This window comes from Anolis carolinensis, chromosome 5 (assembly GCF_035594765.1).
Source record: "Anolis carolinensis isolate JA03-04 chromosome 5, rAnoCar3.1.pri, whole genome shotgun sequence".
Classification (NCBI taxonomy): Eukaryota; Metazoa; Chordata; class Lepidosauria; order Squamata; family Dactyloidae; genus Anolis; species Anolis carolinensis.
The window spans coordinates 90271914-90296340 of NC_085845.1; the positions used below are offsets into that span (position 1 = coordinate 90271914).

General features: G+C 40.3%; 1 protein-coding gene across 1 annotated transcript; it reads left to right on the forward strand.

The window, feature by feature from the left end:
- Nucleotides 1-658: 658 nt before the first annotated feature.
- On the forward strand, nucleotides 659-22234 carry bhlhe41 (basic helix-loop-helix family member e41). Its single transcript, XM_062982728.1, has 6 exons — nucleotides 659-718; nucleotides 10665-11185; nucleotides 11304-11367; nucleotides 13556-13663; nucleotides 14790-14901; nucleotides 17741-22234. Exons 1-6 carry the CDS (start codon nucleotides 659-661, stop codon nucleotides 18679-18681), a joined length of 1806 nt encoding a protein of 601 aa, XP_062838798.1. The 3' UTR covers nucleotides 18682-22234.
- The last annotated feature ends 2193 nt before the right edge of the window (nucleotides 22235-24427 follow it).

Sequence of the window (24427 nt, forward strand, 5' to 3'; positions counted from 1 at the left end):
CATGCACATATGTGGTTTATTGTTCTTAAACCCAGAATAACATATGTACAGTGTGCTCAGTTGCACCAACTCATACCATGTCCTTTCATGAGAGATTTAAAATAGTCTTTCCTTTGTCCATATGGATAAATTTCTTCCAACAACTCATGAAGCAAGAGCACACTTCAAACTCTCTTTTTTCTCTCTTCCAACTGTCTCTGCACCTGCTTAGCCCGAGCCTAAACAAAATTTCAACAGTATCAAAAACTCTCAGGCTTAACAGCTCTCCAGACATGGCTCAACCAATCAGCCTCATGCATTTCCATTTTGAAGTTAAGGCATACACATTAATTGATTTCTTACATATCTAGATTTCACCTTACTTTCTGTCCCTGTGATAACTGGATTTTGCAGAATCTGGCTTGTGAAAACGAGGATTGGAGATAAAGCTTCAGTGGAGATACCTTTTCCTCATGATAACTCTTCCAGGAGTGATTTCACTTCCTAAAGATTAATTTCTCTCACGTCCTCTTGCCTCACACCTGTTCTTAACTAGGAGTCATTTGTAAGTTGGAAGTTTATAACTCAGCAGCTGACTATACTATGGGATACCTGTAGGCAACTATAACTTGTGTTTTGTTATTGTTTATTTGTTCAGTTGCTTTTGATTCATGGTGACATGGACCAGCCCATGCCAGAGTTCCCCGTCGGCCCCGTTGCCACGCCCAGCTCCTTCAAGGTCAAGCCAGTCACTTCAAGGATACTGTCCATCCATCTTGCCCTTGGTCGGCCTCTCTTCCTTTTTCCTTCCATTTTCCCCATCATCATTGTCTTCTCTAAGCTTTCCTGTCTTCTCATTATGTGGCCACAGTACTTCAACTTTACCTCTAATATCCTTCCCTCCAGTGAGCAGCCGGGCATTATTTCCTGGAGGATGGACTGGTTGGATCTTCTTGCAGTCCAAGGCACTCTCAGGATTGTCCTTCAACACCACAGCTCAAAAGCATCTATCTTCCTTTGCTCAGCCTTCTTTATGGTCAAGCTCTTGCATTCATAGGTTACTACCGGGCATACCATTGCTTTTAACTATGTGGACCTTCGTTGCCAGTGTGATGTCTCTGCTCTTCACTATTTTATCAAGGTTGGTCATTGCTCTCCTCCCAAGAATTAAACGTCTTCTGATTTCCTGACTGCAGTCTGCGTCTGCAGTAATCTTTGTGCCTAGAAATATAAAGTCTGTCACTGCCTCCACGTTTTCTCTCTCTATTTGCCAGTTATCAGTCAGTCTGGTTGCCATAATCTTGGGTTTTTTAAATGTTTAACTGCAACCCAGCTTTTGCACTTTCTTCTTTCACTTTAGTTATAAAGCTCCTCAGCTCCTCGCTTTCAGGCATTGAAGTAGTGTCATCTGAATATTTAAGGTTGTTAAAATTTCTTCCAGTAATTTTAACTCCAGCCTTGGATTCATCAAGCATTGTACAACAAAATGTGCACCAACAAAGTGTTCGATCCTAATCCATGATGGTTTGTAACTCAGGGTTGCCTGTATACAGGGTGTTTGAAAAAGAACTCAATAATTTTAAGTTAAAACATATTGAAACTAGGGAGTTCTTTTTCAAACACCCTGTATAATAAAAGGTGTCCTGTATAATATATAAATTGGCAAAATAAAGTTTTACTTTGGGGAAATATTATACACACACACACACACACACATAATATTAAACAAAACAACTTAAAATGCCATATTTAAAATTATTAAAATTAATTAAAATATTAATGTAATTATTTAGTAATATTAATTAAAAGATATTAAAATATTTGAGACTGTTCCATTATCTGGGTGGAGGCCATTAGGGGGTGCTAGAGAGAGATAGTCCATTTTACGGGGTAGAGGGTGGGTTAAAAGAGTAAAACTATTTTCCCTTGTTTTCCCCTGCCATTAAGTGTAGTCATGTCCAACTCAGGGGTTGGTCCTCCATTTCTAAGCCAAAGAGTCGGTGTTGTCCCTAGACACCTCCAAGGTCATGGGGCTAGCATGATTGCATGGAGCGCCATTACTTTTCTGCCAGAGCAGTACCTATTGATCTACTCACATTGGCATGTTTTTGAACTGCTAGGTTGGCAGAAGCTGGGGTTAACAACAGAAGCTCACCCCGCTCTCCAAATTCGAACTACCAACTTTTTGGTCAGCAAATTCAGCCGCTCAGCGGTTTAAACCGCTGCGCCATTGTGGGCTCCCTACATATATATACATATTTTCACATATTTTAATGAAAAATAATCTAATATTCAAAATGTTTTTCTAGAATATTTTATATATAAATATCGATAAGAAATATATATACGAGGGTTATCCAGAAAGTACATTACGTTTTGGAATTAAAAATGAACAAAGTATAGGAGAACATTTACCATATGCAGTTGCAAGCCACACCCAAATACCACATCTCACGTAGTCGCCATTCAAATCTAGGCACTTATCATCGCGATAAATGAGCTTTGCAACTCCTTCCCCACTAAATTCTGCTGCTTTCTTCCTCAACAACTTGTTTCCAACAATGGGGGCGTGGCTGGCAACGCAGCGTTTTGGCGATGCTGCGCAGTTGCGGGAAGAGGTGACCGGCTGGTTGAGGATGCAAGGGGCAGAATTTAGTGGGGAAGGAGTTGCTAAGCTCCTTCATCGTTTTGGTAAGTGCCTAGATTTGAATGGCGACTACGTGAGATGTGGTATTTGTATGTGGCTTTCAACTGCATATGGTAAATGTTTTCTCCTATACTTTGTTCATTTTTAATTCCAAAATGTAATGTACTTTCTGGATAGCCGTTGTATATTAAAAATGATTAAAATTATTTTAAATTAAAATATGTTTAACATTTTAGTATATACACATATATTGAAATATTAAAAATGTTTTAATTAAAATAATTATATATATATGTGTGTATATATATATATATATATATATATATATATATATATATAAAATATTTTAACACCTACAGTAGAGTCTCACTTATCCAACATAAACAGGCCAGCAGAATGTTGGATAAGCGAATATGCTGGATAATAAGGAGGGATTAAGGAGACGCCTATTAAACACCAAATTAGGTTATGCTTTTACAAATTAAGCACCAAAACATCATGTTATACAACAAATTTGACAAAAAAAGTAGTTTAATATGCAGTAATGCTATGTAGTAATTACTGTATTTACGAATTTAGCACAAAAATATCACAATGTATTGAGAACATTGACTACAAAAAAGTGTTGGATAATCCAGAATGTTGGATAAGTGAGACTCTACTGTATATACATATATATGGGAGCCCCCAGTGGTGCAGCAGCTTAAATTGCTGAGCTGTTGAACTTGGAGACCAAAAGATCTCCAGTTTAAATCTGGGGAGCGGGTGAGTGCCTGCTGTTAGCCCCAGATTCTCCCAACCTGGTAGTTCAAAAACATGCAATAGGTACTGCTCTGGCGGAAAGGTAACAGTGCTCCATGCAATCATGCCAGCCACATGACCCTGGAGGTGTCTACAGACAACACTGGCTCTTTGGCTTAGACTTGGAGATGAGTCTGATACGACTGGACTTATTGATCTACTTACCTATTGATCTACTCACATTGACATGTTTTCGAACTGCTAGGTTGGCAGAAGCTGGAGCTAACAGCGGGTGCTCACTCCGCTCCTGGGATTTGAACCTGGGACCTTTCGGTCTGCAAGTTCAGCAGCTCAGTGCTTTAACACACTGCGCTATCAGGGGCCCCTATATATACAATATATTATAAGTATAGCACAATATAAGCATTATATATTATTATATTGTACTATACAACTATATTGCAATATTATTAGTAATATTACATGTAATATATACAATAATAGTGTATTATTATTATTATTATTATTATTATTATTATTATTATTATTATTATTATTACATTGTATTACATCATAGTATTGTTATCAATATTATATGTTAATACAATATAACTAGCTGTGCCCGGCCACGCGTTGCTGTGGTGAAGTATGGTGGTATGGGAGATAAAGTATTGAGGAATTGGTTGTAGTTAAGGTAAAGGGTAAAGGTTTTCCCTGGAGATTAAATCCATTATAAATGGGTAATATAGCTGTGTGGAAGGGCCTTGAGTCTACACTGCCATATAATCCAGTTAAAATCAGATAATCTGTATCTTATAGGCAGTGTGGAAGAGGCCTAAGTGAGGCCTAACCCCTGGGCTGAGTGGGTTGCTAGGAGACCAAGTGGGCGGAGCTTAGCCTTCTAACTGGCAGCAATTGGATAAAAACAATTATTTCTCTCCGTCTAATTAGAACTTTATTTTTCTTTTCTTTTTGTTGTATGAACGTAGAGGCATGGACGAGGGGTTGTGCTGCCAAGTTTAGTGTTTCTGGGATGTGTAGTTTTGTTGTTTTGTCTTAGACCGAAATTTCATTACCCTTTTATATATATAGATATTGTACTATACAACTACAGTAGAGTCTCACTTATCCAACACTCACTTATCCAATGTTCTGGATTATCCAACGCATTTTTGTAGTCAATGTTTTCAAAATATCATGATATTTTGGTGCTAAATTCGTAAATACAGTAATTACAACATAACATTACTGCGTATTGAACTACTTTTTCTGTCAAATTTGTTGTATAACATGATATTTTGGTGCTTAATTTGTAAAATCATAACCTACTTTGATGTTTAATAGGCTTTTCCTTAATGCCTCCTTATTATCCAACATATTCGCTTATCCAACGTTCTGCCGGCCCGTTTATGTTGGATAAGTGAGACTCTACTGTATATAGATATTGTACTAAACAACTATATTGCAATATTATTAGTAATATTACATGTAATATATACAATTATAATAGTGTATTAATATTATTATTACATTGTATTTCATCATAGTATTGTTATCAATATTATATGTATATACAATCTATATATATAAAATGATAAAGTTGTTTGCGCAGTGACTATAACAACAAAACTAAACATCCCAGAAATACGAAATTTGGCAACACAATGCAAAAGGCTTGCCTCCAGGTTACAACAACACAACCACACCACAAAACCACAATCCAGACCCACAAAACTCACAACAACGCATCATGCGATAACAACACAACTAAACGCCCCAGAAATACAAAACTTGGCAACACAATGCAAAAGCCTTGCCTCCCAGTTGTAACAACACAACCACACCACAAAACCACACAGGACCCACAAAACTCACAACAACGCATCGTGACTATAACAACACAACTAAACACCCCAGAAATACAAAACTTGGCAACACAACGCAAAAGCCTTCCCTCCAGGTTGTAACAACACAACCACACCACAAAACCACAATCCGGACCCATAAAACTCACAACAACGCATCATGACTATAACAACACAACTAAACGCCCCAGAAATACAAAACTTGGCACACAACTAAACGCCCCAGAAATATAAAACTTGACAACACAACGCAAAAGCCTTGCCTCCCGGTTGTAACAACACAACCACACCACAAAACCACAATCCGGACCCACAAAACTCACAACAATGCATTGTGACTATAACAACACAACTAAACGCCCCAGAAATACGAAACTTGGCACACAACTAAACGCCCCAGAAATATAAAACTTGGCAACACAACGCAAAAGCCTTGCCTCCCGATTGTAACAACACAACCACACCACAAAACCACAATCCGGACCCACAAAACTCACAACAATGCATCGTGACTATAACAACACAACTAAACGCCCCAGAAATACGAAACTTGGCACACAACTAAACGCCCCAGAAATACAAAACTTGACAACACAACACAAAAGCCTTTTCTCCCGGTTGTAACAACACAACTACACCACAAAACCACAATCCGGACCCACAAAACTCACAACAACACATCGTGACTATAACACAACTAAACGCCCCAGAAATACAAAACTTGGAAAAACAATGCAAAAGCCTTGCCTCTCAGTTGTAACAACACAACCACACCACAAAACCACAATCCGGACCCACAAAACTCGCAACAACGCATTGTGACTATAACGAATACAAAATTTGACAACACAACTCATCCACCTCCCCAATCCCTACATTTACACTTGGCCTCCAAAAAAACAATTACAATAATAACAATGACAACAACAACAAGAATAAGACTCAAAACCATCACAGGCAAGAAACAGTCAGGCACTGAGGCTGAGAGGCCAGTCAGTGCTACACTGGGCCTACAAAAAACAATATAGTAGCATCTAACTTATCCAACCTTCATGACCACTACAACAACAATAATAATAAACACCTACACAGGCAAAACAAAAAAGACTATTGTACCACAATAAAAATATAAACCGCACTCAGCAAAATCAGACATTACAACTAACAACAAACCAAAGACAACAGGGATCTCAAGCAATTATCAATCAACACAAAAATTGAAGAAGGTAACAAACTTCAAATACTACTACTAATGTGAGTATAAAGAAGGTGGAGGTCACAGCATCAATACAACCTAATGTAGAGTGACCAACACCACCTGACTAAGCCACAGCAACGCGTGGCTGGGCACAGCTAGTCTATATATATAAAATGATAAAGTTGTTTGCGCAGTGACTATAACAACAAAACTAAACATCCTAGAAATACGAAATTTGGCAACACAATGCAAAAGGCTTGCCTCCAGGTTACAACAACACAACCACACCACAAAACCACAATCCAGACCCACAAAACTCACAACATCGCATCATGCAATAACAACACAACTAAATGCCCCAGAAATACAAAACTTGGCAACACAACACAAAAGCCTTGCCTCCCAGTTGGAACAACACAACCACACCACAAAACCACACAGGACCCACAAAACTCACAACAACGCATCGTGACTATAACAACACAACTAAACGCCCCAGAAATACGAAACTTGGCAACACAACACAAAAGCCTTCCCTCCAGGTTGTAACAACACAACCACACCACAAAACCACAATCCGGACCCATAAAACACACAATAACGCATCGTGACTATAACAACACAACTAAACGCCCCAGAAATACGAAACTTGGCACACAACTAAACGCCCCAGAAATATAAAACTTGACAACACAACGCAAAAGGCTTGCCTCCCAGTTGTAACAACACAACCACACCATAAAACCACACTGGACCCACAAAACTTACAACAACGCATCATGACTATAACAATACAACTAAACACCCCAGAAATACAAAACTTAGCACACAACTAAATGCCCCAGAAATACAAAACTTGGCAACACAACACAAAAGCCTTGCCTCTCAGTTGTAACAACACAACCACACCACAAAACCACAATCCGGACCCACAAAACTCACAACAACGCATTGTGACGATAACAAATACAAAATTTGACAACACAACTCATCCACCTCCCCAATCCCTACATTCACACTTGGCCTCCAAAAAAAACAATTACAATAATAACAATGACAACAACAACAACAATAAGAATCAACACCATCACAGGCAAGAAACAGCCAGGCACTGAGGCTGAGAGGCCAGTCAGTGCTACACTGGGCCTCCAAAAAACAATACAGTAGCATCTAACTTATCCAACCTTCATAATCACTACAACAACAATAATAATAAACACCTACACAGGCAAAACAAAAAAAAGACTATTGTACCACAATAAAAAATATAACCCGCACTCAGCAGAATCAGACATTACAATTAACAACAAACCAAAGACAACAGGGATCTCAAGCAATTATCAATCAACACAAAAATTGAAGAAGGTAACAGACTTCAAATACTACTACTAATGTGAGTATAAAGAAGGGTGGAGGTCACAGCATCAATACAACCTAATGCAGACTGACCAACACCACCAGACTAAGCCACAGCAACGCGTGGCCGGGCACAGCTAGTGCATTATATATGGAGAATATATATACAGTGTTCCCTCACTTGCGTTCCAGGATCACAAGCGAAAAGTGAAAATCCACAAAGTAGGGACGCTATATCTATATATATAAAAGAGTGATGGCATCACGGCAGCGGACAAAACAACAAAAGTAAACACCCCACAACCTCGAAAATTGACATCACAACCCCTCATCCATGCCTCTAGGTTGATACAACAAAAAGAAAAGAAAAATAAATTCCTAACTAGAGGGAGAGGAATAATAGTTTTTATCCAATTGCTGCCAGTTAGAAGGCTAAGCTCCGCCCACTTGGTCTCCTAGCAACCCACTCAGCCCAGTGTTAATAAAATAATGATAAAAAAATAAATACAAATAAGACAATAAAAAATTATGAAAAACACTAAAATAATTAATACAATAAAATACTATAAAAAATGACTAAAAATAATACAACAAAATAATAAAATATAATAAATAAAAAAGATAAGTGACCATAAAATTAATTTAAAAAAATACAAATAACATCAAATAAAAATTCCACAACAAGTTTTAACCGATACCACCACCACTTTGCCACAGCAACGCGTGGCCGGGCACAGCTAGTCTATATATATAAAAGAGTGATGGCATCAGGGCAGTGGACAAAACAACAAAAGTACAGGCACCGCAACCTCAAAATTTGACAACACAACCCATCATCCATGCCTCCAGGTTGATACAACAAAAAGAAAAGAAAAATAAAGTCCTAATTAGAGGGAGAGCAATAATTTTTTTTATCCAATTGCTGCCAGTTTAGAGGGCTAATCTCTGCCCACTTGGTTGCCTAGCAACCAGCCAAGGGACAGCCAGGTTTCAGTTAGGGGACAGGCTGATTTAGGCCTCACTTAGGCTTCTTCCACAGATTATCTGATTTTAACTGGATTATATGGCAGTGTAGACTCAAGGCCCTTCTACACAGCTCTATAACCCATTTATAATCTTACATTATCTGCTTTGCACTGGATTATCTTGACTCCACACTGCCATATAATCCACTTCAGTGTGCATTTTATACAGCTGTGAAGAAGGGGCCTCATATAATCCAGTTCTAAGCAGATAATAGAAGATTAGAAATATACAGTAGAGTCTCACTTATCCAACATAAACAGGCCGGCAGGATAAGTGAATATGTTGGATAATAAGAAGGGATTCAGGAAAAGCCGATTAAACATCAAATTAGGTAATCGTTTTACAAATTAAGCACCAAAACATCATGTTATACAACAAATTTGACAGAAAAAGTAGTTCCATGCGCAGTAATGCTATGTAGTAATTACAGTAGAGTCTCACTTATCCAACACTCGCTTATCCAATGTTCTGGATTATCCAACGCATTTTTGTAGTCAATGTTTTCAATATATTGTGATATTTTGGTGCTAAATTCGTAAATACAGTAATTACTACATAGCATTACTGTGTATTGAACTACTTTTTCTGCCAAATTTGTTGTCTAAGATGATATTTTGGTGCTTCATTTGTAAAATCATAACCTAATTTGATGTTTAATAGGCTTATCCTTAATGCCTCCTTATTATCCAACATATTCGCTTATCCAATATTCTGCCAGCCTGTTTATGTTGGATAAGTGAGACTCTACTGTACTGTATTTACAAATTTACCACTAAAATATCACAATGAATTTAAAACACTGACTACAAAAACATTGATTATGAAAAGGCAGACTGCGTTGGATAATCCAGAACATTATATACGTGAATGTTGGATAAGTGAGATTCTACTTTAATATGAAATAATTACTGGGATAGAATAATGCAGAACAATATAATCTCTAAAACCAGGACAGTAAATAAACAGGGGAATTCCACACAAGAAACAATCAGGGCCAGCTAACACCTCCCAACAAAGTATTCCCATCATCAAAGTCTGGCAAATCCTCTGTTTTCTCAGGGCCACAGACAGTAGAAGCACATAAAATATCGCAAACAACACCACTCTGAAAACAAGGGAATTCCAGACAGGAAAGAATCAGGGCCAGCTAACACCTCCCAACAAAAAATTCACTCAGGGAGGAAGCAGCCAGGCTTTAAAGCTGTAAGGCCATTACATCCTAATCATTTTTCCTAATTGCAGCATTCATACTTGCCTCCAACAGACAAAAAAAACCAATCAGAAATATTGTATATTCACAACCTTTAGGAAATAATATCCCCTGATGGCGCAGCGTGTTAAAGCGCTGAGCTGCTGAACTTCTGGACCGAAAGGCTGCAGGTTTGAATTGGGGGAGCGGAGAGAGCCCCCACTGTTAGCCCCAGCTTCTGCCAACCCAGAAGTTCAAAAACATGCAAATGTGAGTGCATCAATAGGTACTGCTCTGGCGGGAAGGTAACGCCGCTCTATGCAGTCATCCCACATGACCTTGGAGGAGTCTATGGACAACGCTGGCTCTTCGGCTTAGAAATGGAGATGAGCACCAACACTCTGAGTCAGACATGACTGGACTTAATGTCAGGGGAAAACGTTTACCCTTTACCTTAACTAACACCAGTTCCTCAATACTTTATTTCCCATACCACCATATTTTGCCACAGCAACGCGTGGCCGGGCACAGCTAGTATATTATAATATTAGTGTGTAATATATATAGTGTGTGTGTGTGTGTATGCATGCCTATCTTGCAGGCAGTAGATGCTTGTGTCCGTGGTCTGGAAGGCGAGCAAGGGTCGGACTCTGCGGGACGTAGCTTCATTTGGGGCGACCAACCCGGGGAGATGCCGAAGTCTCCTTCTCCGTCTCTTCCTCCAGGGGGGATCTGGGGCTAAACAAGGGAACCCCCCTCTTTGCTCCTCGGGACTTCGCCCAAAGTGGCGCGTGGTCCCCCCCCTCCAAAAAAACCCCGGGCTTCGCTTGGTACGTTCCGCACGTGCGCCGGGTGCTGGTCTGTCGGGCGAGGCGCGTGCCCTGCGGGCAAACCACGCACCCGGCAGCGCCAAAGGCGTGTAGGGCTGGGGAGGGAGAGGAGAGGGAGGGGGGAGAGGCGCAGGAGTGGGCAGAGAGAAAGAGGGGGGGGAGGGGGGATCCAAACTCCTTCCGCGCTCCCTCCTCCCCCCTCCCCTTCTCCAAAGGCGGCTCTGCTACAACTGCGCGCCAGGCTGCATGTGCCACTCTGGTGCCCAGACAGCCACAGGAGCCGAAGAGAAAGCGGCCGCCCGGCACCGGCATGGAGGAAGGCAGAGCCGCGCTGGAGCCCCGGGACTTCCTCGGGTAAGTGGGGTTTGCCCGCTCCAAGCCTTGCCGGCACCTTCCACGCACGACTGTCTTTGCCAGGGCAGGGATAGCAGCACCGTCATCGTCTCCTTTTTCTCTCCGTTTTCGTTTGCAGGCTGGATTACCCGTCGCTGTACCTGTGCAAGCCCAAGAGAGGCATGAAGCGGGATGACAGCAAGGTAAGAGACAAGTTTCTTGGTGTCTCCAAACGGAGTGGGCTTGCCGGGTTCAAAGACAGCAAGAACATTGAAACTGCCTTGATTTGGACAGTGGGTGCACTTTCACTCATCGGCGGTGGCTTGTTGGAATATATATACAGAAGAGTCTCACGTAGGCGAAGTGCGTTAAAGCGCTGAGCTGCTGAACTTGCAGACCGAAAGGTCCCAGGTTCAAACCCCGGGAGCGGCGTGAGCGCCCGCTGTTAGCTCCAACTTCTGCCAACCTAGCAGTTCGAAAACATGCCAATGTGAGTAGATCAATAGGTACCGCTCCAGCGGGAAGGTAAGGGCGCTCCATGCAGTCATGCCGGCCACATGACCTTGGAGGTGTCTACGGACAACGCCGGCTCTTCGGCTTAGAAATGGAGATGAGCACCAACCCTAGAGTCAGACATGACTGGACTTAATGTCAGGGGAAAACCTTTACCTTTACCTTTAGAGTCTCACTTATCCAAGACTCGCTTATCCAAGGTTCTGGTTTATCCAATGCATTTTTGTAGTCAATGTTTTCAATATACAGTAGAGTCTCACTTATCCAACATTCACTTATCCAACGTTCTGGATTATCCAACGCATTTTTGTAGTCAATGTTTTTAATACATCGTGATATTTTGGTGCTAAATTCGTTAATACAGTAATTACTACATAGCATTACTGCGTATTGAACTACTTTTTCTGTCAAATTTGTTGTCTAACATGATGTTTTGGTGCTTCATTTGTAAAATCATAATCTAACTTGATGTTTAATAGGCTTTTCCTTAATCCCTCCTTTTTATCCAACTTATTCACTTATCCAAGGTTCTGCCGGCCCATTTATGTTGGATAAGTGAGACTCTACTGTATCATGATATTTTGGTGCTAAATTCGTAAATACAGTAATTACAACATAACATTACTGCGTATTGAACTACTTTTTCTGTCAAATTTGTTGTATAATTATGTTTTGGTGCATAATTTGTAAAATCATAACCTAATTTGATGTTTAATAGACTTTTCCTCAATCCCTCCTTATTATCCAACATATTCGCTTATCCAACATTCTGCCGGCCCGTTTAGCTTGGATAAGTGGGACTCTACTGTACCTGTGTGTGTTGGGTTGTTGTGATGATGCATATATGGCGGGTGTACATATATAATATATGTGAGTGTGTAATATCATATAATGTATAAGAAATATTATATATATTCCACCTAAACTTTAGGAAGAAGGTCCTGACAACTTTCTGTTGGTTTTATATATATATTGTAAAATATAATAATAATAATAATAATCATCATCATCATCATAACAACACTTTATTTATATCCCACCCTATCTCCCTAAGGGGATTCAGGGTGGATCACAATACACATACACAGCAAACATTCAATACATGTGTAATATGCAGCATAAGAAATTGATATATAAAAGAAATAATATATATAATATTTATTATACTATATATTACATTATACTATACTATATACATATCCAACAGGACTTTGTCAGGACATTCTTCCTAATGTTTAGATGGAATATTTTTTCTGCAGGCATGCAGATGGGTTGGGATGCACACATACCCATATATACACACATAGTCACAACATCTATGTGTGTGTGTGTATAGATAGATAGATATCTCACAGAATCCTAGAGTTGGAAGAGACTCCAAGGACCATCAGTCCAACCCTCTGTCATTTAACTATATATATATATATTATAATGAATATATGTATGTATGTAGGGATACACACACACACACACATATTCACAACATCTATGTATACATATTACTGAATCCCAGAGTTGGAAGAGACCCCAAGTGCCATCTAGCCCAGCCTCATTCTGCCATTTAGGAACATACAACCAAAGTCCTTTTAAACAAATGACCATCCAGCTTCTGCTTAAAAAGCCTCCAGAGAAGGAGGTGCCACCACACTTCAAGGCAGCATATTCCACTGCTGAACAGAGATATAGATATATAGATACACATACACACAATAAACATCTATCTATCACAATTGAATCTTTACTGGGGAGGGGGTTATACTTCTGCTAGAATAAGGTTTATCTTGAAACTCAGAGAAAGCATGGCTGGATCCTTCCTTGAATATTGATGGACAGTTAGAATAAATATTAATGACTTGTCCTTTTCTCCTCCCTCCTTAGGAAACATACAAACTACCGCATAGATTAATTGAAAAGAAAAGACGAGATAGGATTAATGAGTGCATTGCTCAACTGAAAGATTTATTGCCTGAGCATCTGAAACTGACGGTAAGTTTCATCACTGCATTTATCCATATCTTCATGTACGGTATATATATGCCTGTCTGTATCTCTATCAACAGACCACACTTATGTTCTTGCTGCTGTTTTTGCTTTCAAGGCTGCAGCTGGATGCCTGCTTACTTAGGAGTAGCTCCCCTTGGGTAGTTTCCAGAGTTAGTCATGCTTAGAACAGATACATTTAAGCAAATGGGGTTTAGGTTAGTAATAGTTTTTTATTATAATAATTTGACAAATAACTTCAGTGGCCGGAGGTTATGGATATCTTTAATATGGTGCTTGTTGTAAGTTTTTAAAAAATGTTTTATTTGATATCTTAATTGGGTTTAATTGGGATATGATGTTTTAATTGATTATGTATTGCTGTTCAGTGTATTTGTATGATTTTATATGCTGTACGCAGCTTTGAATCCCACCCATGGGAGAAAAACGGGATAGAAATGAATGAAATAATAATAATAATAATAATAATAATAATAATAATAATTTTGTGATACGAAATCCAGCATATCTATCTCGTTTGCTGTGTCATACAATAAAATAATAATAATAATTTAAATCCTAGTCATTTGATTGAGGGGGAGGGGGGTGGGGTGGGGGCTTACAGTGTGACTAACTCTCGATTCAACCCATTGGGTTCAAGAGAACTGAGTAGACACACAAAGGTTTGTGCTGCAAGGCTGGAGTCTTAGATGCATTACTTCAGAGTAAGCCTGGTTAAACTAAGTGGGACTTACTTCTGAGTAAACATGCATGTGAGTGAATGCACTATGAAGGATGTTGTATTTATCTCCTTGTTTTTGCTTACTTAGATGTAAATCCATCAGGGCTTCCCTTAACTTAAAATGCAATGTGCTCTTAGAATTGGTTTCCCATGGGATGTTTATGTTTTAGGTCTATGCTTTTATCCATAAAAGTTCCTTATCTGACAGCAGATGTTATAATATGGCAAAGAAATGTCATAAGAAGTTTCAGACTGGATTCCGTTTTGTCAGTAAACCCAGGGCAAATATCAAATGCTTTTCAAAGTGACTTTAGTGAAGTTTTGGAAAAGAGAATACCGGGTTTGATCTGCCAATGACTAATCGGAGTGTTCCCATTTTCTCCTTTGCAGACGCTAGGGCATCTGGAGAAAGCTGTAGTTTTGGAATTAACTTTGAAACATTTAAAAGCTTTAACGGCCTTAACAGAACAACAGCATCAGAAGATAATTGCTTTACAAAATGGTAAGTAAATGCCGAGAACAATGCAAGAGGCAAAGTTGAGAGGGGGTGGGGGACTTGGTAGATTAATGCCTACGTTCTTATGGGAGTTCAAATAGTCTTCACAAATGGCTATTTTCAGAACCTTAGTGTTGCCATACTGAAATATTAGGACTGCTTTATTTGCCTTTTGGCCATGTAATCTGGCTGTATATGTGTTTGCTCAGAAGGTGGTCCTCTCTTTTTTGGTGGACTTAACTTCCAATCCTGTGTTTGTAGGAATGCATCTGTGAATCTTTAATGCCTAATGCCTTGAGTCTTTACTTGGAAGTAGTTCCTATTGTGTCAATTGGAAATACTTGTAAAGTAGTTCCCATTGTGTTTATTTATGGCTTCTAAGTCAGTGAGTAAGAAAGGAAGTGAGTAAACCAGAGCGGTATAGTAGCCAACAGATTCTGGAGACCAAATCTCCACTCAGCGACTGGGTGAACTTGGCAAAGTCACACTCTCTCGGCCTCAAAGGAAGGCACCCTCCCCCTCTGAATAAATATTGCCAAGAAAACCCCATGATAAATTCATCTTAGAGTTACCAGAAATCGGAATAACTTAAAGGCACACAACCACTAAATGAATCATAACCTGTAGAACTACAGATCCCCGTCTCATTTTATTTTATGAGGAGTGACTTAAATAGCTGGGGATGTTTAGCCTGCAGAAGAGAAGGTTGAGAGAAGACACGAGCCATGCTTAACTATCTGAAAGGATGTCATAAGGAAAAGGGAGCAGGCTTGTTTTCTGCTGCCCTGGAGACTCAGTGGAGGGATGGGTTCAAACTACAGGAAAGGAGATTCCACCTGAACACTAGGAAGAACTTATTGACCATGAGAGCTATTTAATAGTGGAACTCCCTGCCTCTGAGTGTGGCAAAGGCCTCTTATTTGGAGACTAGACTGGATGGAGTGTTGTGTGGTTTATCGGGTTGTATGGATGTATGTATTTTCTCTTGGCAATTTACCTGCACCTGTGGCTGGCACCTTCAGAGGCTGGATAGCCATCAGTGGGGTGTGTGTGTGTTTTGATTGTGCTTTTTCCTTCATGGCCTTTGTAGTTTCTTCCAACTCTAGGATTCAAATATATCACAGTTCTGCCTTCATAAGCAATCACTCCAACATGTTATCTTAGGGGTGGGTTTGACTGAGGTAGCAGAGTCTGCCTGATGATTGTGTCTGTGGTTTTTAGTTTGCTGTGGTTTTTAGATTGAATATGTATGTATTGATTTTAATTGAATTTTTAATACACATGATATTTAATTCTGTTTTAATGTTTATATATTTATAGATGTTAAATTGTACTGAAATGCTTTTAATGTAAGACGGTTTGACTCCCCTTCTACACTGGCATATAATCCATATGATAACACACATTATCTCCTTTGAACTGGGTTATATGAGTCTGTACTACCAGATAATCCAGTTCAAAGCAGATAATATGGATATTATATGGCAATGTAGAAGGGGCCTATGATTAACAGACTTAGACCCCTTCTACTTTGCCATATAAAATCCATATTATCTTCTTTTAACTGGATTATATGGCAATGTAGACTGATATAACCCAGTTCAGAGCAGATAATGTGGATTATTTGCTTTGATAATCTGAATTATATGGCAGTGTTGAAGGTACCTCTGTCTCCTTATGGAGATAAAAAGTGGGGTATAAATAAACATCATCATCATCTTCTCATCATTTTACGGGGACATGAGAGAAGCCTCCCAGCAGGATGGTAACACATCTAGGTATCCCCTGGGCAATGTCTCTGCAGGCAGCCAGTTCTTTCACAGTATGTTTCAAATCGCTTCTGACATGATAAAAATCATCATCATCATCATCATCATCATCATCATCATCATAAAATAACAGAGTTGGAAGAGGCCACGTGGGCCATCTAGTCCAACCCCCTGCCATCCAGGAAAAGCATAAAGTACCCCGACAGATGGCCATCAAGCCTCTGTTTAAAAGCCTCCAAGGAAGGAACTTCCACCACACTCGGATGCAGAGAGTTCCACTGCTGAACAGCTCTTACATTCAGGAAGTTCTTTCTAATGTTCAGATGGAATCCTCTTTCTTGTAATTTGAACCCATTGCTAAGTCCTAGTTTCCAGGGCAGCAGAAAACAAGCCTGCTCCCTCTTCCTTATGACAGCCTTGCAAATATTTAAGCATGGCTCTCATGTCTCCTCTCAGCCTTCTCTTCTGCAGGCTAAACATACCCGGCTCTTTCAGCCGCTCCCCATTTCTTCCCTTGATCTAGACACAATACTCCTTTTGATGCAGTACAAAATCCCATTATCAACCTTCTCTTCTGCAGGAGTCCTTTAGTCGCTGCTCATAGGGATTCATGGTCACCCTTCTTTGGACACAATCTCTCTTAATTGTGGTAACCAGAACTAGACACAGTATTCCAGGTGAGGTCTAACCAAAGCAGAATAGAGAAGCACCATGACTTTTCCCTTGTTCTAGATCAGTGTTTTTCAAACTCTGCTCCTCCAGATGACTTTAGCTCCCACAATTCCTAACAGCTGGCAGCTGGTAAACTGGCTGGGATTTTTGGGAGCTGAAGTCCAAAACATCTGGAGGAGCAAAGTTTGAGAAACACCGACCTAGTCACTATGCTCCTTTTGATGCAGCCCAAAATCCATTGGCTTTTTAAACTGCTGCATCACACTGTTGACTCGGGTTGAACTTGTCCATGAAGACTCCAAGATCCCATGGACTGTTGTTGAGCCAGGCACCATCCATTCTGTATTTTTAACAATCATCATATTAATTTGGTTTTGTTTTTCCAACTCTTCTCTCCATTGCAGGAGAGAGGTCTCCAAAGTCTCCCCTGCAGTCGGATCTGGACGCTTTCCACTCGGGCTTCCAGACCTGCACCAAAGAAGTCCTGCAATACCTCTCCCGCTTTGAAAGCTGGGCAGCCCGGGAGCAGCGCTGTGCCCAGCTGATTGGCCACCTGCATGCTGTCTGTGCCCGCTTCCTGCCGGGCACCCAGCTTCCGGTTCCCAAGGGCTCAATGGTGGGCAAAGGTAGAGCAGAGAGCCACCCCAACTGTGTGCCTGTCATCCAGAGGACTCAGAGCACCAATGGGGCTGGGAGTGCAGCTGCTCCAAATGGGCACCATCCTGCGGGAAATGGCAACAGCAGTGTGGAGCTTAGTGGGGAGAATGACACTGACACTGACAGTGGCTACGGTGGAGAGGGCGAAGGCGAGAAAGTGCGGATCAAGCAGGAGCCTCCCGGGGAAGATGCCCCACCGAAAGCCAAGAGGCTGAAGCTGGACTGTGCTGCAGAGCAGGCGGCGGCGGCCCTCCTAAGACCCAATCCAACCTTGCTGAGCTCCTTGGTGGCTTTGGGAGGCCTGGGCAATGGAGCAGTGTCCCCTTTCGGGCAGCCCTCTGCAGCTCCTTTCTGCCTGCCTTTCTACTTCCTCTCCCCTTCCGCCGCTGCTGCCTACATGCAGCCTTTCCTGGACAAGAGCAGCTTGGACAAGTATCTCTATCAAACAGCAACTGCTCCCATCCCTTTGCTCTACCCTGGGATTCCGGGCCCCACCTTCCCTTGCCTCTCCTCTGTCTTGGCGCCAGCAGAGAAAGCCTCTGCTTCAGCCTCCTCTGCCCTGCTGTCTCCTGGCCTGGCTTCTCCTTCCCAGCCCCTTCCAGCTCTCTTCACTGCGGGGATCCCCTTGGAGACAGAGCCCCCTTCTCCAGAACAGCCTTCGCCCTCATCTGGAGAGGAAGAGCCTTGAGAGAATGAGAGAGAGGCTGAGGCAGCATTTCACAAACAGCACTTTGGGTTTAGACTCCCTTGTTCCACAGGAAGGACCTGCCACACCTGAGAATGACAAGCAGGCCTCTTCCTTGAATGTAACTGGTCCCTTTAAAGAATGATTGTCTCTTGCTTTTGTCCTCAAGAAGGCTCTTTCTTCTCCCTAGATGTTTTTTTTGGGAAGGAGGGATCTTTCATCTGTTCCCCACTTCATTTCCCATGCTTCACTTTTAAAAATGTTATTTACATTGGTCTAAATTCAGGCCCCTTTTACACAGATGATTAAAGCAGATAATCCACATCTGTTTTGAACTGGATTATATGAGTATAGTTCACTGCCATATTTGAACTGATTTATAATCCAGTTCAAAGGAGATAATCTGGATTTTATATGGCAGTGTTGTTGTGGTGTGGTTTCAATTCATTTCGGGCTTCAGCAGATTTTGGATTTATGGTGACCCTAAGGCAAACCTATTGCCAGTGGCAGACTGGGTCCAAAATATGGGTTGCCAGGAAACAAAGCAGGTCCATCTATATAACGTATGTGTCAATCTCACATCACCTGAATAAAAATGACCTTTTCAGAAAATACTGCTTATATTTAAATACAGGATGTTTGAAAAAGAACTCCCTATTCACCATTGAATTTCGATGGTGAATAGGGAGTTCTTTTTCAAACACCCTGTATAGAGGCTTCTTCTGCACTGTCATATAATCCAGATTATCAAAGCAGACGATCCACATTATCTCCTTTGCACTGGATTATATGAGTCTACACTACCATATAATCCAATTCAAAGCAGATAATCTGGATTTTATATGACAGTGTAGAAGGGCCAAAGTCTCCTTGAAAAAGGATTGTATTATTCTTTGAATTATACTATGTAACATGATTTTTGTTCCTGGGTTATAAATGTCCTATTTTAATTGGCTCAGTCATAAAAACCTGGGAAAAGTTGATTAAACTGCAGAAACTTCATTTTTGCGGGACATCCTGTGGACCATTTTGTTAAAGTTTTTCAATAAATGTCTCACAGAGTTTCAACCAATTCAACATAGTTTGTGGCAGCCACAAAAACAAAGTTTCTGGAGTAGAACAATTCCTTTCAAAGTACGTTCTGTGCAATTAAACAGCAAACAATACTTTCAAACCAGAAACAGATAGTTTTTTTCAAATTTGGTTACATAGTGTTATTTGAAAATGATAATGCAATGTACATTTTAGTCTTATACGGGAGTACTCATTAAACTTCTATCACATTTTCAAGCTATTAAAAGGTCATTAGCATTTTTACCATATTGTCTAATGTTTCAGGGGACCCCCTTGTCTTTGGGCAAGTTGACACCTTGGCCAGTCTGCCATTGCCTATCACAGAGCTTTCTGGGGCTGAGCGTTTATGTATTTTCACAGTTAGTTTTTGTGGCTGAGTTGGGATTTGAACTCTGGTCTCCAGACTCATAGTCCAACATTCAAACCACAACACCAGGCTGGCTCTCCCCAGTTAACGTTGACCAATTATATTAGTTGCCAAGTGCTAAGTCAACACTAGACAAATCCCATTTATCCAGTGAGTCTACTCTAATTGAGACTAGCAAAATGTTGGATTTAGGCCAGTGTATTTGTGAGTTTTTAAACATTGTGAAGCATATATTCCTCTTCTGTATTTGGACTGGAACCAAAGTAAATTGAAAGAGTACTTTAGAACAGTATATCTGTCATCTGTCATGAAACTGACTCAGAGAAACATAACCTGTTGGATGTTTTGCATCACATACCCCTTGTACAAGCTGTGCTCAGCTCACAGCATGTCATGCCATTTCCATTAATTTAATTGGTGTTTATGTAGAATAATTTCCCAGTGGATTGCATCCATAATGGGGTAAAATGTAATAGGCTTTTCTGCTTGATTGGGTTAATTTACAGTTGTATTCTTAGGTTCCTGGGATTAAATCTCAATGAGCCCAATGATTTATTATTGATATATACTGATATTATTGATATAACGGTCCACATGAATTTCTGGGCATAAGCCAGTCAATTGTAAGAACTGAAATCACAAGGACTGACATTCAATTGGGCCAAATGCCAACAAATTTGATGGCGCTTTGGGACCATTTCCATGGACTCTTGGTTACTTTTGTGACTTGAAACATTCAAAGGACTGGATTAATCCATTCATAATGAAGAATGGGGGTGAACTGAGGTGAGAATAGCCTTCACTTTATATCACTAGCACTTTATTGACAAATAGGCCATAAATGAATTGACCTTGTTCAAGTCTTTTGTTGTTGTCTTGCATCCTTATATCTGCCCTGGCATTAGCTCAACAGTTCAGACAACGCAGGAACTATCCATGGTTTCAATTTTTTTTTCCAAAAAGCAAGTTTATTCACCTCCATTTTATTATTTCAATTTTTTGTTTTTGATTTTAAGTTACCTTGTTTTATGGCTAGACTAGACTACAAATAGATGTCTGGATTGAAGACCCCAATGCTATCCATGCTTATTCAGAAAAAAGTGCCACAGTGTTTGGTAGGGTTCATATCCTGGTAATTGTGTTTGCGATTGTGACCTAATCCAAGATTATGTTGTATCTCCAAAGGACAATGTAATAAGTCTGCCTCTGTTGGTTTTGTGCTTCTTCCTTGATAGATGAAGGCAACCAAAAGTGCTTTTCCTGCCATGGAGATAAAGGCCACCATTAAAGGGTTATTAGCTGAACATCCTAAGGAAAGAAAATTCATATTAATAACAAAATATGTGTGTAGTAATGAGGAAAGGGTAGGACGAGGCTTTACTGCAAGGTCTTTCTGTCTCCAGATATCCCAATTTCCCTTTCTGGGAACTGTTGCCAGACACCAGATAATCACACAACTAAAGCTCTGTTAATAAGGCTTAAGCCGAGAACCTTGCGTAGATATTTTTAGTTTGTTGCCAAGGTAGCACTGTGAGAAATCTCACTCCAATGTTATGTAAGAGGTGAGACACAACAGTCTGACTGTGAGTGAATATGCCTGGGTCTGTTAGTCATTTTGGGTGTGTTTGCTGCTACTGCTGTTGCTTCTGTTTGCCTCAAACGCTGTGTTTCAACAACGTTGTTCACCCACCCACGTTTCTTTAAAAAACATTACAGAGCCAACAGAATGGCTGTATGTATATAGTTGTTAATACATCTAATTAATGATGTCCGACATGCTATTTTTGTAGGAAGAAGATACGCATTAATGATATTTTGAGTTAAACTATTTCGAGACGGAATTGTTGGGGGGAAAGTTGCACTTTTGTTACAATGCTTATGCTTGGTACAAGCTTATGCTGTCTTAAATTATTTTAAAATAATAAATGCTATCTGCAAGAAATGAGTTGTTTTCAGAACAGTTTAAGTATGTGAGATATTAGGAATTGATCTTTATATTCAATACTTTCTAGCAGTCCATGAATTCTGCTATCCAAATATCTCCACGGTATTTTGTGATTTAAACACAAACCCACATTCTTACTAAAGAATAAAAAAAACTCATTTAATATACAATATGGGTTGTCTACTAATTAAAGCTTTTACAAACCACAGAACAAGTAGTGACCACACAAACTAGTTCTTTGAAGGACTTCTGTAGAGGCAATTCTGGGACAAATGGGCTATGGAATATTTAAAATGAGTAATTGTATTGAATCATAAATATGGCCAGATTTGAAGTTGTGGTGGCACCCTGCCTTGGAAAGTAGCATGGTTGGAGTTACACTTAAAAATGTACCTGTTCCAACTTACATACAAAGTCATCTTAAGAAGATACTTATAGAATCTATCTTGTTCGTAACTTGGGGACTTCCTGGATAGAGCTTGAAATATACATTGCTTTTTTTACTACAAACCCTAGTGTGCTGGTACAACTGTACCAAAAGGTCCGACTTTATTTTCTTGCTGCTAATGTTTGCAGTCATAGGACAGGCCGTCTGTCAATCACCATTAAGTTTGGTTCCGCCCCTTGTTCAGGGCTCTGGGAGGGAAGGGGCTATTTTTAAGTCAGTCTCACTTAGGAAGCTTAGCTATAGGATGTAGAACTGTTCGTCCCATAGAAAAGCTTCATATCTCAAGAACATCCGGGGATATAGAACATCCGAGAAACCAGAAACACAAATTCCAGGGGGAAAGTCCCAAAAGCTCTGGCTGAGAGCTTACAGCCTCTCAGCCTCACAGCTCCTGAGGGAAACAGCCCTAAGTTTATAAAGACTCAAAGAGAGAACAGCATCACAGATCCACAGAACCCCAGCTGAAACATCTGCAAGCCTTGGTTGGTAGGTCCACTCAATACCCAGACACATTTGGAATCAGTATTGGGTCCCACATCAGCTAGGCCCATTTTGATAGACAGCCTGGGAGAGGTTATAAGAGGGTTTTCACAGTTATCCAAAGCCAATTGCCTGCCCCCTGGGGACAAGACTGAAAGGGCCAACAGTTTATTAAGGAAACTTTGAAGTGTTATTTGACTCCTTGAAGATTTATTATTTGTTCATCAATAAAGACTTTGTTATCACATTAAAGACCGAAAGGACTATCCTTGTTCAGGAAAATTTTTAACCTCTCTTTCGAGGCGCCCTGGCTTCCCGCTGGGCATAAAGTATATGTCCTATACAAAGACAATAGTTACAGGCCCAGCACATGACAGAACACCTAGAGTCCCCATCAACATAGCAATTGGAGGTTGTTCATGAAGACAGTGATAGTTAGGGCCAACTAGATGTGGTATACCTAAACTGGGACAATGCTTGTGACTTAAATAATTGTGAGCATAGCAAGTATTTGGGTGAAAGTATTTCTTCAATGATACAGAATCATAACCATTGCTACTCACACAATACAGCTTAATGTCAACAGAGTCCAATTGTGAGGGTTTCTGGGAATGTGAGGGAGCCGTATGAACTACACCACACATTTCTGTTTAATGTGTACCTTCTAACCTAGCATGTAGATACATACCACTACAGTAACCAAATTCTGAGGGAAAGGTGACTGAGCATTTTCTGTAGTTCTCATTCCCTCCCACACATCCAAACATTTAAACTCATCCACCTGCCCTCTAACTTTCTAATATTATCAGAGGCAAGTCATCATACACACAACTGCCTTCCGGGGATTCAAGCACTGCTGTTTCCTCTATACTGTCACCAGCCATCCTTGTGTACTTAGCACACGTCACAACTGTTAGAGCAGTTCACTGGGGATTCAGCCCACCAAATATGAAACTGCCCTTTGGGTAGATATGGGGGAGAAGTGGGGAGATATTTGATTTGTACTATGGACCCTGTTGGTGCTAATAAACATGCTTTGCTGGTGTCCTGGATATAGAACTGTTAATGGAATGAACTATTTGGTTCTCTTTTGAGTATGCCATGTATTAGGTGCAAGGGAAGGGCAGATATGACCTGTGGTAGGGCAGTGGTTTGAGCATTGGATGACAATTCCTGCTCAGCCATGAAAACCCATTGGGTGACCTTGGACAAGTCACACACTCTGATCCAGACACCCCATAGTAGGGTTGCCATAAGTCAGAAATGACTTGAAGGCACACAACAGTAACAACAACAACAACAATAACGCCTTATTTAGGTGGGATAATATGTTGCCCCTGACCCAGCTGACTTTCAAACCCTTGATAAGACCTGGTCTATGCAACTCCTTGGTTTCTGTCAACCTCCTAAATCATCTATTATTTATTTATTTCTT

Bases quoted from the DNA above. Each gene is read 5' to 3' on its own strand.
- bhlhe41 (XM_062982728.1), top strand. From the start codon at position 659: ATGGACCAGCCCATGCCAGAGTTCCCCGTCGGCCCCGTTGCCACGCCC. The intron at 11,186-11,303 runs GTAAGTGGGGTT...TTTCGTTTGCAG, and splicing joins GAGCCCCGGGACTTCCTCGG to GCTGGATTACCCGTCGCTGT. The intron at 11,368-13,555 runs GTAAGAGACAAG...CTCCCTCCTTAG, and splicing joins TGAAGCGGGATGACAGCAAG to GAAACATACAAACTACCGCA.